At 40.7% G+C, this 20753-nt stretch overlaps 1 protein-coding gene across 1 annotated transcript in view; it reads right to left on the bottom strand.

The window, feature by feature from the left end:
- The window catches only part of LOC141167401 (extracellular calcium-sensing receptor-like), a 129840-nt gene that overhangs the window by 44197 nt on the left and 64890 nt on the right, over nt 1–20753 (bottom strand). The window contains exons 3-4 of the mRNA XM_073654808.1: nt 12358–12642; nt 9870–10703 (exon numbers count right to left, since the gene is read on the bottom strand). Coding sequence (XP_073510909.1) covers nt 9870–10703; nt 12358–12642 — 1119 coding nt within the window. The remainder of the gene's footprint in view (nt 1–9869; nt 10704–12357; nt 12643–20753) is intronic.

Genomic DNA, 20753 nt, shown 5'->3' with positions numbered 1-20753 from the left:
CATAATACAAATTCTAACAGTGTATTCAATAGGACTATCAGCTGTGTATCCACCAGACTTCTGCACAACACAACTGATGGTCCCAACCCCACTTATAAGGCAAGAAATCCCACCTATTAAACCTGACTGGGCACACCTGTGAAGTGAAAACCATTTCCGATGACTACCTCTTGAAGCTCATCTAGAGAATGCCAAGAGTGTGCAAAGCAGTCATCAAAGCAAAAGGTGGCTACTTTGAAGAACCTAGAATATAAGACATATTTTCAGTTGATTCACACTTTTTTGTTAAGTATATAATTCCACATGTGTTAATTCATAGTTTTGATGCCTTCAGTGTGAATGTACAAATTTCAAAGTCCTGAAAATACAGAAAAATCTTTAAATGAGAAGGTGTGTCCAAACTTTTGGTCTGTACTGTATATTGTGCTTGTGTGCACTTTATTTATAACTGACAGGAGATATGAAACATGTACAGTACAGTCCAAAAGTTTGGACACACCTTCTCATTTAAAGATTTTTCTGTATTTTCATGACTATGAAAATTGTACATTCACACTGAAGGCATCAAAACTATGAATTAACACATGTGGAATTATATACTTAACAAAAAAGTGTGAAGCAACTGAAAATATGTCTTATATTGTAGGTTCTTCAAAGTAGCCACCTTTTGCTTTGATGACTGCTTTGCACACTCTAGCATTCTCTTGATGAGCTTCAAGAGGTTGTCACCGGAAATGGTTTTCACTTCACAGGTGTGCCCTGTCAGGTTTAATAAGTGGGATTTCTTGCCTTATAAATGGAATTGGGACCATCAGTTGTGTTGTGCAGAAGTCAGGTGGATACACAGCTGATAGTCCTACTGAATAGACTGTTAGAATTTGTTTTATGGCAAGAAAAAAGCAGCTAAGTAAAGAAAAACGAGTGGCAATCTTTACTATAAGAAATGAAGGTCAGTCAGTCCGAAAAATTGGGCAAACTTTGAAAGTGTCCCCAAGTGCAGTTGCAAAAACCATCAAGCTCTACAAAGAAACTGGCTCACATGAGGACCGCCCCAGGAAAGGAAGTCCAAGAGTCACCTCTGCTTCTGAGGATAAGTTTATCCAAGTCACCAGCCTCAGAAATCGCAGGTTAACAACAGCTCAGATTAGAGACCAGGTCAATGCCACACAGAATTCTAGCAGCAGACACATCTCTACAACAACGGTTAAGAGGAGACTTTGTGCAGCGGGCCTTCATGGTAAAATAGCTGCTAGGAAACCACTGCTAAGGACAGGCAACAAGCAGAAGAGACAAGTTTGGGCTAAAGAGCACAAGGAATGGACATTAGACCAGTGGAAATCTGTGCTTTGGTCTGATGAATCCAAATTTGAGATCTTTGGTTCCAACCACCGTGTCTTTGTGCGACGCAGAAAAGGTAAACGGATGGACTCTACATGCCTGGTTCCCACCGTGAAGCATGGAGGAGGAGGTGTGATGGTGTGGGGGTGCTTTGCTGGTGACACTGTTGGGGATTTATTCAAAATTGAAGGCATACTGAACCAGCATGGCTACCACAGCATCTTGCAGCGGCATGCTATTCCATCAGGTTTGCGTTTAGTTGGACCATCATTTATTTTTCAACAGGACAATGACCCCAAAACACACCTCCAGGCTGTGTAAGGGCTATATGACCAAGGAAGAGAGTGATGGGGTGCTACGCCGGATGACCTGGCCTCCACAGTCACCAGACCTGAACCCAATCGAGATGGTTTGGGGTGAGCTGGACCGCAGAGTGAAGGCAGAAAGGGCCAACAAGTGCTAAGCATCTCTGGGAACTCCTTCAAGATTGTTGGAAGACCATTTCAGGTGACTACCTCTTGAAGCTCATCAAGAGAATGCCAAGAGTGTGCAAAGCAGTCATCAAAGCAAAAGGTGGCTACTTTGAAGAACCTAGAATATAAAACATATTTTCAGTTGTTTCACACTTTTTTGTTAAGTATATATTTCCACGTGTGTTAATTCATAGTTTTGATGCCTTCAGTGTGAATGTACAATTTCCATAGTCATGAAAATACAGAAAAATCTTTAAATGAGAAGGTGTGTCCAAACTTTTGGTCTGTACTGTATACGTTTTATCCGATAGTTGATATGCACTCTATCTAGAGATAATAGTAGGTAGCCTGATGGATTGCTTCCAGTTTAATAACAGATTGACGTCTTTCTGTTGGTGGTGTCCGTTATTACAAAGTAACAACTAGGAAACCCATTAAGGCTCAACATTATTATTTTTGTTGTTTCCTCCCCTTATTCCAAAAGCCATAATTGTTTTATTTTTCTGTCCACATACAATAGAGAAGCTATTGAAGGTTTATTTTTTTTCTGGACAAGTTGAATCTTTGAATGATGCCATTCATTGAACTGGAAAATGGAAAAAAAATTTCCAAGTGCGAAATTCCAAGTCACCGCTCATGGTGATAAGCAAATTGAAGGAAAGATGAATGTACAAATGTATCGAAAAATTCTTGATAAAAACCTGCTATCATCTACCAGGATGATGAAGATGAAAAATGACATTTGACCTAGACAATGATCCCAAAAACACAGCCAAGGAAACTCTTAATTGATTCAGAGAAAGAAAATAAAGCTGCTAGAATGGCCAAGCCGATCACCAAACCTGAATCCTATAGAAAATTTATGGAAGGAACTAGGGAAAATAAATATTCTTGTACCGTGTTAGCCAGTAGATAGAAAAATATTTAGATTTGAGAGTTCTCAGTGGTTGATAAATTTTAATGGCTAACTGAAAAGATGGTAACAAATTGCAAGCTTTCGAGACTACTCAGGTCTCATCAGGTATAGTATACCACAAAATCTGAAGAGTCACATATTTATACACAATAAGACACACAAAAAATGCAATAGGTAATAGGTAAACAAAGGAGACAGGACAAAGACTTAGAACAAGGATGAATCATCATCGCCACACGATAAAAGAAAAAAGAATAGATCTACCTGTAGCCCAGCATTTTTGTTCCCCTGATCACAGCATAAAAGACATGAAATTACTGGTATTAAAAGGTAACTTCAAATCTCAAAGAGAAAGAAGAATCTCAGAATATAAACTGATGGTGACCTTTAACACTTTCAGAGCAGGAATGAATGTGTCGCATGGATTTATGTCATTCTACATCAACTAAGGAATGTGCCCCTCAGACTTGTGAGGCCATCATAACACTGGACCTAGTCACAGGACAATAAAACTTTCACACTCCTTATCTATTAACTGCTAAAATATTTATAGCCAGAACTGTTTATCTCTTCCATAATAACTCTACTTTCCATCACCTGTCTTACCTAATACCTATTGCATTTTTTGGGTGTCTTATTGTGTATAAATATGTGACTCTTCAGATTTTGTGGTATATTAGCCTGATGAAGAGACCTGTGTAGTCTCGAAAGCTTGCAATTTGTTACCATCTTTTCAGTTAGCCATTTAAAGGTATCAACCATTTGGAAGGAACTAAAGCTCTGAGTACATAGAAGGAGCCCACGGTACCTTCAGGATTTGAAGAGTGTTTGCGTGGAAGAATGGGCCAATATCACAGCTGATCAATGCCTGTGACTAGTTTCTCCATACAGGAGGCGTCTTGAAGTTGTGATAAAAACAAAGCTTTTCTATAAGGTATTTTTCAACAAGTGTGTTCAAAACGTCTTCCCAGTATCATTTCTCATTATTACACATAACTTAATCTATGGACATCTATGGTGGTTAGATATGTTTGCCTGTGTGGATTGGATGGGTTGTTATTGACATCTGGTGAGAATTTCATGAAAATAGCACCTTTAGAAATATATTTACATAGAAAATTGGTGACATGTTCAATACTTATTTCACCCACTGTGTGTGTGTGTGTGTGTACATATGTATATATATATATATATATATATATATATATATATATATACATATATACACTGCTCAAAAAAATAAAGGGAACACTCAAATAACCCATCCTAAATCTGAATGAATGAAATATTCTCATTGAATACTTTGTTCTGTACAAAGCTGAATGTGCTGACAACAAAATCACACAAAAATCATCAATGGAAATCACATTTATTAACCAATGGAGGCCTGGATTTGGAGTCACCCCCAAAATTAAAGTGGAAAAACACACTACAGGCTGATCCAACTTTGATTTAAAGTCCTTAAAACAAGTCAAAATGAGGATCAGTATTGTGTGTGGCCTCCACGTGCCTGTATGACCCTACAACGCCTGGGCATGCTCCTGATGAGGCTGAGTATTGTGTGTGGCCTCCACGTGCCTGGATGACCCTACAACGCCTGGGCATGCTCCTGATGAGGCTGAGTATTGTGTGTGGCCTCCACGTGCCTGTATGACCTCCCTACAACGCCTGGGCATGCTCCTGATGAGGCTGAGTATTGTGTGTGGCCTCCACGTGCCTGTATGACCTCCCTACAACGCCTGGGCATGCTCCTGATGAGGTTGCAGATGGTCTCCTGTGGGATCTCCTCCTAGACCTGGACTAAAGCATCCACCAATTCCTGGACAGTCTGTGGTGCAACATGACGTTGGTGGATGGAGAGAGACATGATGTCCCAGATATGCTCAATCGGATTCAGGTCTGGGGAACGGGCGGGCCAGTCCATAGCTTCAATGCCTTCATCTTGCAGGAACTGTTCACACACTGCAACCACATGAGGTCTGGCATTTTCCTGCATTAGGAGGAACCCAGGGCCAACCGCACCAGCATATGGCCTCACAAGGGGTCTGAGGATCTCATCTCAGTACCTAATGGCAGTCAGGTTACCTCTGGCGGGCACATGGAGGGCTGTGCGGCCCTCCAAAGAAATGCCACCTCACACCATTACTGACCCACTGCCAAACCGGTCATGCTGAAGGATGTTGCAGGCAGCAGATCGCTCTCCACGGCGTCTCCAGACTCCGTCACGTCTGTCACATGTGCTCAGTGTGAACCTGCTTTCATCTGTGAAGAGCACAGGGCGCCAGTGGCGACTTTGCCAATCCTGGTGTTCTGTGGCAATTGCCAAGTGTCCTGTACGGTGTTGGGCTGTGAGCACAACTCCCATCTGTGGACGTCGGGCCCTCATACCACCCTCATGGAGTCTGTTTCTAAGCGTTTGTGCAGACACATGCACATTTGTGGCCTGCTGAAGGTCATTTTGGAGGGCTCTGGCAGTGCTCCTCCTGTTCCTCCTTACACAAAGGAGGAGGTAACAGTCCTGCTGCTGGGTTGTTGCCCTCCTATGGCTCCCTCCACATCTCCTGGTATCAGCTCCATGCTCTGGACACTGTGCTGACAGACACAGCTACCCTTCTAGCCACAGCTCGCACTGATGTGCCATAGTGGATGAACTGCACAACCTGAGCAACTTCTGTGGGCTGTACTGTAGACACCTCATCATGCTACTGTATCTCTAGGGGTGAGAGCAATGGCAAAATGAAAAAGTGACGAAAACAACAGCCAAAAAGGATGAGAACAGAGAAATGGTCTGTGGTCACCACCTGCAGAACCACTCCTTTATAGGGGGTGTCTCGCTAATTGCTGATCATTTCTACCAGTTGTCTGTTACATTTGCACAACAGCAGGAGAAATTGATTCACAATCAGTGTCGCTTCATAACTGGACAGGTAGATTTCACAGAAGTGTTACTGACTTGGAGTTACATTGTGTTGTTTACGTGTTCCCTTTATATTTTTGAGCAGTTTATATATGTGTATATAGATATACAGTACAGTATATATATAACTCTATATCTGTATATATATAAATATATATATATATATATATATATATATATATATATATATATATACAGTACAGACCAAAAGTTTGGACACACCTTTTCATTTAAAGATTTTGCTGTATTTTCATGACTATGAAAATTGTACATTCACACTGAAGGCATCAAAACTATGAATTAACACATGTGGAATTATATACTTAACAAAAAAGTGTGAAACAACTGAAAATATGTCTTATATTCTAGGTTCTTCAAAGTAGCCACCTTTTGCTTTAATGACTGCTTTGCACACTCTTGGCATTCTCTTGATGAGCATCACAGGTGTGCCCTGTCAGGTTTAATAAGTGGGATTTCTTGCCTTATAAATGGGGTTGGGACCATCAGTTGTGTTGAGCAGAAGTCTGGTGGATACACAGCTGATAATCCTACTGAATAAACTGTTAGAATTTGTATTATGGCAAGAAAAAAGCAGCTAAGTAAAAAAAAACGAGTGGCCATCATTACTTAAAGAAATTAAGGTCAGTCAGTCTGAATAATTGGGCAAACTTTGAAAGTGTCCCCAAGTGCAGTTGCAAAAACCATCAAGCGCTACAAAGAATCTGGCTCACATAAGGACCGCCCCAGGAAAGGAAGACCAAGAGTCACCTCTGCTTCTGAGGATAAGTTTATCCGAGTCACCAGCCTAAGAAATCGCAGGTTAACAGCAGCTTAGATTAGAGACCAGGTCAATGCCACACAGAGTTCTAGCAGCAGACACAACTCTTCAACAATTGTTAAGAGGAGACTTTGTGCAGCTGGCCTTTATGGTAAAATAGCTGCTAGGAAACCACTGCTAAGGACAGGCAACCAGCAGAAGAGACTTGTATGGGCTAAAGAATACAAGGGATGGACATTAGACCAGTGGAAATCTGTGCTTTGGTCTGATGAGTCCAAATTTGAGATCTTTGGTTCCAACCACCGTGTCTTTGTGCGACGCAGAAAAGGTGAACGGATGGACTCTACATGCCTGGTTCCCACCGTGAAGCATGGAGGAGGAGGTGTGATGGTGTGGGGGTGCTTTGCTGGTGACACTGTTTTGGATTTATTCAAAATTGAAGGCATATTGAACCAGCATGGCTACGGCAGCATCTTGCAGCGGCATGCTATTCCATCCGGTTTGCATTTAGTTGGACCATCATTTATTTTTCAACAGGACAATGACCCCAAACACACCTCCAGGCTGTGTAAGGGCTATTTGACCAAGAAGGAGAGTGATGGGGTGCTACACCAGATGAGCTGCCCTCCACAGTCACCAGACCTGAACCCAATCGAGATGGTTTGGGGTGAGCTGGACCGCAGAGTGAAGGCAAAAGGGCCAACAAGTGCTAAGCATCTATGGGAACTCCTTCAAAATTGTTGGAAGACCATTTCCAGTGACTACCTCTTGAAGCTCATCAAGAGAATGCCAAGAGTGTGCAAAGCAGTCATTAAAGCAAAAGGTGGCTGCTTTTAAGTACCTAGAATAAAAGACATATTTTCAGTTGTTTCACACTTTTTTATTAAGTATATAATTCCACTTGTGTTAATTCATAGTTTTGATGCCTTCAGTGTGAATGTACACTTTTCATAGTCATGAAAATAAAGAAAAATCTTTAAATGAGAAGGTGTGTCCAAACTTTTGGTCTGTACTATATATATATATATATATATATATATATATATATATATATATATACAGTGCAGACCAAAAGTTTGGACACACCTTCTCATTTAAAGATTTTTCTGTATTTTCAAGACTTTGAAAAATGTACATTCACACTGAAGGCATCAAAACTATGAATTAACACATGTGGAATTATATACTTAACGAAATAGTGTGAAACAACAGAAAATATGTCTTCTATTCTAGGTTCTTCAAAGTAGCCATCTTTTGCTTTGATGACTGCTTTGCACACTCTTGGCATTCTCTTGATGAGGTTCAAGAGGTAGTCATCGGAAATGGTTTTCACTTCACAGGTTTGCTCTGTCAGGTTTAATAAGTGGGATTTCTTGCCTTATAAATGGGATTGGGACCATCAGTTGTGTTGTGCAGAAGTCAGGTGGATACACAGCTGATTCTCCTACTGAATAGACTGTTAGAATTTGTATTATGGCAAGAAAAAAGCAGCTAAGTAAAGAAAAACGAGTGGCCATCATTACTTTAAGAAATGAAGGTCAGTCAGTACGAAAAATTGGGCAAACTTTGAAAGTGTCCCCTTGTCCAGTTGCAAAAACCATCAAGCTCTACAAAGAAACTGGCTCACATGAGGACCGCCCCAGGAGAGGAAGACCAAGAGTCACCTCTGCTTCTGAGGATAAGTTTATCCGAGTCACCAGCCTCAGAAATCGCAGGTTAACAGCAGCTCAGATTAGAGACCAGGTCAATGCCACACAGAGTTCTAGCAGCAAACACATCTCTACAACAACGGTTAAGAGGAGACTTTGTGCAGCAGGCCTTCATGGTAAAATAGCTGCTAGGAACCACTGCTAAGGACAGGCAACAAGCAGAAAATACTTTTTTGGGCTAAAGAACACAAGGAATGGACATTAGACCAGTGGAAATCTGTGCTTTGGTCTGACGAGTGAACGGATGGACTCTACATGCCTGGTTCCCAGCGTGAAGCAAGGAGGAGGAGGTGTGATGGTGTGTGGGTGCTTTGCTGGTGGCACTGCTAGGGATTTATTCAAAATTGAAGGCATACTGAACCAGCATGGCTACCACAGCATCTTGCAGCTATGCTATTCCATCCGATTTGTGTCTAGTTGGACCATCATTTATTTTTCCACAGGGCAATGACCCCAAACACACCTCCAGGCTGTGTAAGGGCTATTTGACCAAGAAGGAGAGTGATGGGGTGCTTCGCCAGATGACCTGGCCTCCACAGTCCCCAGACCTGAACCCAATCGAGATGGTTTGGGGTGAGCTGGGCCACAAAGTGAAGACAAAAGGGCCAACAAGTGCTAAGCATCTCTGGGAACTCCTTCAAGATTGTTGGAAGACCATTTCCGGTGATTACCTCTTGAAGCTCATCAAGAGAATGCCAAGAATGTGCAAAGCAGTCATCAAAGCAAAAGGTGGCTACTTTGAAGAGCCTAGAATATAAGACATATTTTCAGTTGTTTCACACTTTTTTGTTAAGTATATAATTCCACATGTGTTAATTCATAGTTTTGATGCCTTCAGTGTGAATGTACAATTTTCATAGTCATGAAAATACAGAAAAATCTTTAAATGAAATGGTGTGTCCAAACTTTTGGTCTGTACTCTATTTTTTCTTCTCCTCAGAGGACTTGAACCTGATTATTTGTGAAATATACTGCTACCATAATATTGCAGTATACTTTATAGTAAAAATCATGATCTCCTATGAAGTCCAGACACTGGTACAGATCAGGAATGTTGACTTTCAGCAGGCGCCTGATTGCTATGAGAACCTATGGGCACCCAATTATCGCATTGTGGGGGCGGGAAATGGGTGGTTAACTGCAATGGGCAGAACTCAGCCTTACTGACTTCTGATAGAGGAAGATGCTAGCTGTGTAGCACAGCCTATATCTTCTGGACTTGATGCAAGCTCAGATGCTGAGCTGGCATCATACATGAGAACCCAACAAAGGATGAACCAATGTGTCCAATATCATAAAGGGGCTAGTAATGATGACTTATATTGAGAATAGATGGTCAATATCAGGTAGTTGGGGTCCAATGTCCAAGACACCCACGATCTGCTGTTATTAACTCTAGCATTCACCAAAGTACATATTGAATGAAGTTGTGCTGCACAGTTCTTTTTAATGCATAGCAGCAGTTGCCAAGAACTGCACATCAGCCTCTATATTCTCGAATATCAGCGACCATATATAGTCTACATGTCCATTTGACCCTCTTTACTAAATTGTGTGGGAGTTACAAAAGAATCTGAGCAACTGACTCTTTTGGAGTCTATCTACCATTTTCTTTAGGACAGGTCTACTAAACAACCAACAGTGAACCTCTATTTAACTGAGAGGTGGCAATCCTAGAGGTGGGTAATGTATACACAACTCATAATGTCAATACTAAGAACTGTAATGAAAATAATACCTGCCAAGGCATAAAATTGTATTTATCTGCACAATTTGACATTAAAAATGGACCATTCTCATGATGACATCTCCTAAGATCCTCCAACGCGTTAGCCACCACATGAACTGAAGTGTAGACATTATATGATGGTCTCAAGCTGGTCACATCATTGTAGCTGCTCTGAATGTTTAGTAAGTTTTCGTATCCCGTGCATTGGTTTACTGTATGATCAGACTGTGAATTTGTAATATCTGTACCATAGATATAAGTACAGTTAAACGTTTTCTCCCAAAATATCTTTGTCCATTCCCTACCAAAAGATACAGTTAAGTGAACCTTGTTGAGAAATTCCTTCAACCCAGGAATTGTTCCACTAGAAAATGCAAAGCCAATAGTGCCATAAAGAAGTTTGGAAAATTTCCCAGTCGAAAAGATATTAGTTGTAGACCAGGCATCACTGGCAATGAAGATCTTCTTTGAAACATTCTTTTTTAACCACTCATTCAAAATAGGCATCAAGTCAACGTCATTACAGAAAACCACCACAACTTTGGCTGTTGACCTTTTAATAACTTTCACAATATGTGGAGCGTTACGATCCGGCTGACTCATTAGAATGTTCTCAATGTACTCTACACAAGCTCCAGCCTTTAGTAATTCTTGCTTAACAAGCTGAATTCCTTGTTGACCATAATCATTGTCTGCTGCTAACAGTCCCACCCAAGACCACCCATAATATAATACAAGACGAGCAAGCCCATGGGACTGGAAAGTATCACTTGGGACAATCCTGAAGAAGGAAGGGAACTTTGTCCGATCACTCAGAAGAGGACTGGTTGAAAACTGGCTGATCTGTTTATAAAAGTAAAGTTACTTTAAGAATATTATGCATAAACATGGCAATTTTTATGACGCCTTCAATCATTTAATTTCTGATCAATGTGCTGCAAAAATTTGAAGACAATGTTTATGCAACACATGTAGCAGAGTCCAGGTGTCTGTAGGACTCTTAGCTGGTGACACTCTTATGATCTCCTACCCAATACACTTACCATATGGATTCTTCTTTCCTTCTTCTCTGGCAGACACAGGCATATGTGCATTTCATGGAGAGACATTAATTTGAATAGGTAGAATACAATATTATAATTTCTCTCCTGAAGCCACTACAATAGAAATATTTAGGCAGGCTGCCTCATTATACTAAACATTATAAGCAGCTCGTTACCTTTTTTACTTCATTTTAAAGAGAACCTCTCAGTAAATCAAAAAATGAACAGTTTTTGCTTTTTATTCCCGCTGTTCCTCTAAGTATACAGTTTTTGAGAGTTAGTTTTGATCCGCTACATGGTGCCTTGAGATATTAAGCTAAAATATGAGTAAAAATGGGATACTTTCACCTGGTGTTGACCTACAATCGACTTGTAAAGCAACATGTGTGTCAACTCAAGTAACACAAACTCAAGCAACAGTAGCCAGGTCATAACACAAAGGATCAATCCAATAAAAGTGAGCCATAGAGGTGCAAAACACAACAATTGGCAATGGAAAGGTCTATAACCAGGACATTGTGTGCCTCTATTGGCAGCAGAACCTGTACTCCTTTTGCCACCTAATTGGTCCCAGTTATTGGCCGGTCAGAAGGACCTTCATTTACTTTAGAAACATCACTATCATTCCTGACTGGGAGTCACTTATACTGCCAAGCAGTAGAGAATATCCTTCCCTCTCCAAAAGAGTTGACATCAATGTGTCAAGTATTCTGTCAAGCCACAATGTCACCACCGCCTGCTCCACTGGCATGTGCCATTGACTAAACAGCCAAAGGCAGCCGGTGCTGGAGAGGTGAAAGGGAAGTTTATTACTTAGGGATGCTTTCAGGTGTATCTGGAACTTTGGGAAACAGAGTCAATTTGAATCACTGTGTCTCCCACCTTAGCTTCACAAGGAAACAACGTGTTAAAACCAGATTATGATGTGTCTCTAAGTCCAGAGAGCCCTAATACTAAATGACAATGTTTTTAGCTGTACAACAATGAGCAGCGTCATCATTGAAGGTTTCTGGTCCCGAATAAAAAAAAAAGTTGCTTCCTCCTACCATGTACCTTTTGTAGTAGTAGTGACTTTGCACATGCTAGTAGGGTCCTATGGCACCAGATGTGACTGTTGACTTTGCAACACATATAGGTACATCTTTGCCAATGAATATAGAATATAATGGCTAAGTCTCTTAATTATTGGTCTTAAAAACTAAAATGTTGGCTGAAATTGTTTCCCTCTTTGCCTATCTAATATATAGTGACAGAAAAATACAATAGCCAATATTATCTTTACTGCCTTTTAGAGCATTGTGACTTATGTTAAAGGGATTCCAATTTTGTTCTTTTATTCTGCAATAACTATTAATTCAAAACCAATTAGTGAGTTAGATAAAGCGAAGTTCAAGTCATGGTTTTAGGCATGTCACTTTCTATAATTTACTTAGGATATTCTTCAAGCATTTTACCTGTGGGTGTCTAGTGAGTCCAAGGATGTGAGCCATGGCTATTGAATGGGTAGAGTGAGAAGATCCAAGAACGGCAGTTAATGGAGACTCCAGAAAACATCGGTAGTTAGGAATGGCTATGTCTAAGCCGGTCAACACTTGCAGGGTACCTTGTAAGTCCAGGTGAGGTGCATCACAAGAATCATACACTTGTAGTCCTAAAGTCACGTTAGGCAGAAGATTGGAGTCATTGTTGATCTCTTCTAAAGCAAATACGGTGGTCTGAAGCATCTGGTAATTTTCAAGCTGGAACCTTAAAAATGAAATAAATTTATATTTACTAAATCCTCCCTTTAAGTGGCACAATAGTGCCTATAATATATTATCGCTACAATATATGAAGTGGGGGCTGTTGACTGCTATGAACCCCATAAGCTATAAAGTAAATAAATTGGGGTCTCAGTGGCTTTTCGGTCCTTTGGTATTTTTAATGTCAAACTTCCTGATCAAATAGTGAACTTGTAAATAGCAATACTGTGTCATTACCATCGTCCTGTATGGTCAAGTAGAATAGTACATGTTTATATGGGAATATAGGTATTGGGTTGGGATAGATGGGTTTCTGTAGGAAAGAACCAGTGAGAATTTTTACTTTTTGCTGAGTAAGGTAAACTGGAGGTTGCAACCAAAGGAAAAAAATGTGCCGGAGACTGAAATCATGAGCATATAAATAATTAAAAAATCTAATTTCTATCAAATTGAGACATTTGATAAAACTATGTAGACAAGTAAACACCAAGTACAAGCAAAAAGATTCAAAATTGGTGAGTGAGCTATTGTGAGAAACCCCTGGAAATGTAAATACCTATATACCTATATAATACACTCCTACCAAAAGTGCATTAACATGTATATCAAGGATCATATAAACAGACATACTGTATTTGCATGTATGTACACATGTAATATTCACATTAATGTGGGTTGCAAAGTTTCGGTAATTTAAACTGGCCAAAGCTGCTCGATTGCGTAGCTACTCCATCTTCTGATAATGGCCGCAGAAAGGTACTACACATCCCCCTTCCATTCACATCAATAGGAGGAAGATGTGTAGTACCCTGCCGCGGCCACTCTAAAAAGACGTAGCAGATCTGCAACCAAGCAGTTCTGGACAGTGGCCACTGCTGCCATCATCAACACCAGCTGGTCACCAAGGGTGCCGGGTGTTGGACCACGACCGATCACACATTGATGAAAAATGTTTGAAAGAAAAAAATGAAAAAGTGGTGAACAACTTATATAATATTCCCACTGAAAGTATGTATAGTGAACAATGACCAATAATAACCAATGAAAAAGTAGTGGACAACATCTTTACTATACTCACTGATCGCCTTCTTCCCAGTTTCCAGCACTGCTCCAGTACTCTTCTGGGTCACGTGAAGTTTCCGACTTGCCAGCTTACTCTGTGCACTATATGTCAGCTGAAAGTTGCTTTTAAGTGTTTGTAGTGTCAGAACGAAGTTCCATAGGCTTATATTATAAATGCAACTTCCAGCTCACGTATAGAGCCTAATGTGAGCCGGGAAGTTAGAATAGCTGCCATTTAACCCAGAAGAAGTCTGGATCAGCGCTGGAAACAAGAGAAGACACTAATCGGTAAGTACTGTATATTATTGCAACTACACTACATTATATATACAGTAACAATGGTTAAGCCAATGAAAATGTACATGGCAGTTCTACTTTAAAAGAGAGGGAAAGGCCTACCTAAAAGAGTGGAGGCCAGATTGATAAAATGCCAAGAGTGCAGTTATGGTAATGTTACCTAGTTAAACAATAGCTTCAAATTTAGTTCCTTGAGAAACACAACTCTACTAACTTCCTTGGGCCCAAACAAAAGCAATAATTTGAATTATAACACTTACATAGTACAAGAAGTCTTGGGTGGTTTCTCAGTAAAAGTAACCTGTTCATAGGACTTGTCTAGATGAAGTGGAAAGATGAGTCCAATCACTGTGTCTCCGGGTAGTAAGCTTCCATGTAGATTTGAAGAATCTAGTTTGCATTTCGGGTTGTTTAGCATTTCCGAGTAGAAATCTGGAATGAAGCAGGAGAAAACCAGGGCCCACACTGCTGAAGCTATGCCCACCATCTTGTTTTATTAGCAAATGAGGCATTCGGGTTTTACGTAGTAAATATGTTTAAGCAGCTCTCCTGGAAATTATCTAAGAAAATGTTAGAATTAGGTGGATCTCATAAAGCCATAAAACAGTGTTAAGACCGGGACTCTCTTGGCTCTATTTTATCAAACTAAGGGGTCTAGAAAGGTCTAAGTTTGGTTCAGTAGAACTGTGAGGGATCCGGGATAAGTATACATCATATTGACAGTGATACACAGTAATTACATTAGAGAACAGATAGTATGGGGAGTGTGTGCTGTGGGATAGCTATAGTTACCTCACACTCTTTGACTTGCCCTTCACATACTCATTTCTTCCTTCACTATTTATACTGCCAGAAGAATTTTTAATTCACAGTGTAATTATAACAGTAACCCATGTGTCTGTCATTGTTTATACAGTATTCCTCATCTGTATCTATACTTCATGGGTTACGATAAAATAACTGCCTCAGTGGTGAATTCCCTGGCATTGGAAAATCCCTGGTGAGGAGTTATCATCATTAACTTCTTAGGTGGAAATTCCCATTTCATCACATACTATTTTAGAGCAAAGGGTTTTATATTTTTAAGGGAAATACATAAAGTAAAGTTACAATTATTAAGTAAGTTAGTTTTTGAGTTGTATATGTTTGTTTTCCATAGAGATCCTGGAAATTTAAAAGGCATGATTTAAACATTATACATTTTCCTTCTAAGATTTATGTCGGGAAGTGTGAAAGAATGTGAACAGAAGCATTCACAACGTTTTGGAGGTTTGTTCTCTGACTTAATCTACTAAAATTGGCCAGAATTTACTAAACAAACTAGACAGGAGATAGCCCAAAATCCCAAAGACTAGTGTTTCTAAAGGCCACCATATACATTAAACTAATGTCAGCTGAACCTGACAATATGAACAGATTCGGCCAACTGTGTAGAGTGTATGAGGGAAATGTACAACTAATCATCCGGAGAGATATTGATTAGACATGTCTGATATCAGACTGCCGATGGCATTGTTCTCCCTTCTCATAGTAGAAAACACAGAAGCGCCCACTCGAACAAATGCTCTTGTGTATGGGTGAGTTGGCTGAGATGGCTGTTGGCTGAACGATCGGATGAAGCATGATTCAGCCGACAGATATCTAATGTGTATGGCCGTATATTAAAGCACGTACCAATCATCAAACGATTACATCCACTACCCTAATTCAACATGCCTGTTCACCAAAGGACTTAGTTCTCTCAACATTTATTCATTTCGTGCTACAGATAGTTTTGTAGACAAGTTTTTTTGGGTGAAGGTTGGATTCTTTTTTTACTGTATACACAGTGTGGTAAAAATAGCATTTTTGTATTTTGCTTTTACTTTACAGCCTGTGCGGTAAAAGTTGCATTTCTACTGTATTCTTCATTACGATCTAAAATAATTTTACAGTATATATCTATTTATTTCTTTACTAAACTTCCAAAATATAATAAAGTAAAAAGAGAAATTATTTTACCCATTTGTGTGTTGAATGTTCTAAGCTGTATATCCCTATCATACAATTCCAAGAACCATCAGCAGTTTCAAGAATGTACCAAAATGTAGTGTCCCACTTCTTTGTTACTCTTCTCCCCTGTATTCAACTCTAGGTGCTGCTTCTTCCTCCTGTGCTCTCTCTCTGCTCTTTGACACTCCAGGTTGCCCTGTCATCCTAGTGCACACCTCTGATATCATACTCTCAGGCCTTATAGACCGGTTCAATTGGTGGATCGCTAGACGTTGGCATCAAAACCACAACTGTATCTTCTTTCCTTTCCAATATACATTTTTGAAGTGTACATCCTGATTAACCCAGATCTGCTAAGATACTGGGCCTCCTCTATGGCTTTTAAGTGCATCGCCTGACAAAACCAGCTCTGCTGTTCTATTGACTATGCTCCATCTCTATGGTGTATTGCCTGATATTCTCATGACTGCTATTCCTTAAACACTACTCTTTCTAGTGATTGGTTTAACACTGCTTCTTCAGTTTTCCTACTCTTAGTCTCTTGCCTATACAACCTATTTTCCATAAGCTGCTGTCCCGCCTTTCCAGTTACAGTTCTTTTAGCTGCCATCCAGCCTCTATTTCTTCAACTGGTTCTTCTCGCAGCATCAACATCATCAATCTGGACTGCAGTCCATCCCATGATTAGAACCTAGTGCATTGATGATCCATCTCATGAGGTGAGACATAGCACTTTTAGAATCTAAAATCTATAATGTAATCCAATCAATCAAAAACATTCCTAGTCAGACAAACATAGTAGAGGTAGATTGTCTTTCACCTATGCATGTTGATCTATTTGGCCCCAGATGTCTTCTATATTTCTACACCAATGAAGCCCGGTTTTGGATTAGGCTTCAGAGAAGATCATTCATTTTACCATAGTCTACAATACTGCAGCATTGACTTGCATTGTAGAAGCAAACAAAGAATCTGAGATTTAAAAGGCTTGTCCAGGACAAGTTTATTTAATTTCCTATGACCCTAAAAACTAACCAGTAGTTAGTTTCTAATTACTTGCCTGTTCCACCCAGCTTCGGCTCAAAGTGGTCACTGACTGCTCCTATTAGCAATTTAGCTGCTCCATATCAATAGAGCAGTTCTTTTTCTTCTGAGCTGCTCTATCAAAGCGGCATGAATGCAGATGTCATGCTAATTGACAGCTGGTTCCCCGCAATTAAGCAGCGGGGAGCCAGCTATCAGTCAGCATGATGGTGCCAGTCACACCCAATCGACAGAGCAGAGCGGAAGAGATGGCGCTGAATCGCCAGGAGTAGCTGTCTGTGACCGCTCTGTGATGGCAAATATCAGTGCCGAGCACAACAGTCAGGTATTTAACAACTATCTTCCTGTTAGTTCTTAGGCCTATAGTAAAATTTATAAATAGTCCTGGATAACTAAAGTCCCGAAGGGTTACCAAAAATAAATGAAAAAATATAAGACGAAAAATATAAAAATTCAAGTTAATTCCTTTTTCACAGAGCATACTGTAAATAAAATAATAAAAAGGTGAAAACTAGAGATGAACAGATCTTTTGACATTCAATTTTGACCAGTTTACCAAATTTTCCCCTAAAATTTGATTTGTGCTGAATAATTCACCACAATTCACAATAATGAAAAGCCAATAATTGCCCGGAAAGAGAAAGATAGAGAGAAAGAGAGAGAGAAAGTACTGAGGGGTTTAATAAAGCCCTCCTTGTTTGCAGATTTGTGAGGAATAAAAAAAACTGCTATTAAGTATATCTCAGATCAATCAATTTAGTCATAGTGCGTGACTATAAAGCTACAGAACTTCCCCTATATATTATTTCAATCTTTGAATTAATATTCACAGACTGAAACGGCAACTCTCATTTTCAATTTGTTTGAAGAGTAAAAATAATACACCACAATCACATTAGGCCTTTTTTTATTCACATGTGGAAAGACCAATGTGCTCTGACCTCCTATCACTACACAAAACAAACATATACACACTTTGCCTGCACCCATCTTTTATACTCTCTAGGGTAGCCATACTGATTTGTTACATTAGATCATGTGATGTGATAACCGCATGGCAAAGCCTGTGAGGCCGTACCTGATTCCATTAGACCGCACTCCCAGTCTTCAGCAGTGTGTGAAATGGCGCCGGGTATTATTTGGGGACTAATCTTCACGAAAAAAAATTGCAAAGTGTTTATACTTGTGGAAAACTGGAAATTCAACTCACAGTCAATCCTTCTATTGCTTCTTTTAGCCCCTATGCTAATTGCTCATTATTTTTTTGTAACACTTTCAGCTTAAAGGTCACCAAGAATAAACGCTCCCTGTTAGGCATCAGGCGGTTGCTGGACCTGAAATTGGGTCAGAGTCATCAGTGGATTCTGTCGTTTCCAATTCTGGTGCAGCTGGGGCTGATGCTGCTTAGCATCGCCATCGGTCCCAACGCCTAGCCAGTGCACAAGATGTACAGGCTGCCTCTCGGGTCTTTGTTCCTAGTAGTGTTAAGCATAGGTTGCGGAGGGGAACCAGGGCTGCAACAGTCTAAGTCCAGGATGCACTGCACTAAGTATGCCCATGACATGGAGGACTGTGATTGGCTGTTTGGTATCAGCGACTGATTGGTCGAGGGTGACGTCATCAGTAGTGCGACCAATAATGCGATGGTGGGCAGGGCTTATTCTTTAAATAGGATGCCCACAAGCATGGCGCTGTGCTCTGATCAATAAAGCTTAGGTTGTGTTCCTGTGTGGACGCTTAGCTGTTCTCTCCGTGACCTGCCGATGCCAGAGTTCGTTCGGCTGATTAGCACAGGTCTCTTAGGCAGGTTTAGCAGGGCTTAGGCAGACTTAGCTAGTGGAGGCAGGTAGTTCCCGTTTGGCAGTCTGGCTCCGGCAAGGAGGTTGCTATACACCTCGAGCAGACTACGGGCCCCGTATCCCTGACACCCCCGGTTAGCCACGTGGAGAGTTACTCCGCAGTCCGGTCCCACACCGGCTGGAGCACGTACATGCTGGCATGAGTCACACACACTTCCTATCGCCTGCTGCATAGCCTCTGTGCAGTTAACAGGGCTACGGCTACAATTATTTGTAGCACATCTCTCGTGCAGTTTACGGAGATAGTGCGAATCCCTTTTCCCATCCAGGTGTGTTGTTAACACTGAAGGGATTTACACTTTAAGTTGGTTGTCTTACACGCTTACCCGGTGGTTGTTCGGCCGCAGTCTTCGTGGCTGCACCGCCCACCCCGGGGTTCGGTTTCATATCATTTTAATAAAGTTGTTGCAACCGTCCCCCTTACACTTCCTCACACATCAGTGAGGCCACATTCACATGTCCAGTGTTTAGTCAGCATTTTACATCACTATTTGTAAGCCAAAATGAGGATTGGGTGATAAATACAGAAATGGTGCACATGTTTCTATGATACTTTTCCTCTGATTTTTCCCACTCCTGGTTTTGGCTTACAAATACTGATGTAAAATACTGACCAAATACTGAACATGTAAACATTGCCTTAATGTGAGCATGGTCAGTTTTGCTTCTGGGAACTCCTGTGATTTAGTATTATTACCCCTTCATCTTACAGGAAAATAGGCCATTACATTGTTGCTTTCAAAGATTCCATGGCTTTTTCACACGGAGTGATGCAAAAACTCTCCCTGTTTGCAGAGTAGTAAGAGCTTTGTTTTTTTATGAATTGAAACAGCTTCTAAAAATTATCTCTTTATTTTTAGAATAGAAACAGATGTGTTATTTTAAAAAGTGAAGATGCTATCGATTCTCAACTGGGAGGCAAAGCAATTAAAAATTAACTTTTTGGTAAATGCAGTAGATTTGCTACTTTCAAAATGTCTAAACTATTACATATGCAAATTGCCTGATCAGAGAAAAAGAGGACTTCATCTCTATTGCGCCACCTATTGGAAGCAACAATCCTACAAGTCACAATCAAACCTTTAACGACCTTTTATGACTTAGGATAATAGCCAAATCAGAATCTCAATTTACAGACTCGGTGTTTCGGGCTGCTGGCCCTTGTCAGTGCAAAGTATAAGAACTGTTTTGGTTGGATGAGGCGCTCTGGATTGAGGTCTAAAGGGTAACATTTCTCCTTGTGGAGAGGGACACACTGGATCTGGCATGCCAAGGTAAGGAGGCTTATTCGCCGTGCAATGCTCCTCTGGGAAATTTAATATGCAAATTGCCTCTTCAGAGAAAAAGATGACTTGAATTTTACAGCGCCACCTATTGGAAGCAGCAATTGTGACTTGTAGGATTGCTGCTTCCAATAGGTGGCGCTATAGAGATCAAGTCCTCTTTCCCAGAGGAGCATTGCACAGTGAATAAGCCTCCTTACTAGTGTTGAGCGAGCATGCTCGACACTGCTCGGTACTCGCCCGAGCATCATGCTACTCGGGATGTTTGGCGAGCACCGAGCATTTCCGGGTTACTCGGGCGGGAGCTCGAGTCTCTGCCCTGCATGTTTGGCGCTCTTTACAGAGCCAATGAACATGCAGGGATTGACTGCCACTCACTGTAATACCGCAGCCATGTTGTTTGTGGGCATTACAGTGATTGGCTGGCCGCACAGCGTCACCTCGAGTATTTAAAACCGGGCTCCGCCATCGTGGACACAGACGGCTGGGATCAGACAGTATAGGGACAGCGTTGCTGATTTAGGGAGAGATATATCCTACGAACTAGTTAGTGTAGGGTCTGTAAAGGCTG

This window comes from Phyllobates terribilis, unplaced genomic scaffold (genome assembly GCF_046119375.1).
Source record: "Phyllobates terribilis strain yellow unplaced genomic scaffold, ASM4611937v1 Scaffold_11__3_contigs__length_659146591, whole genome shotgun sequence".
NCBI lineage: Eukaryota > Metazoa > Chordata > Amphibia > Anura > Dendrobatidae > Phyllobates > Phyllobates terribilis.
This window is presented reverse-complemented; position numbering and strand designations above follow the sequence as displayed.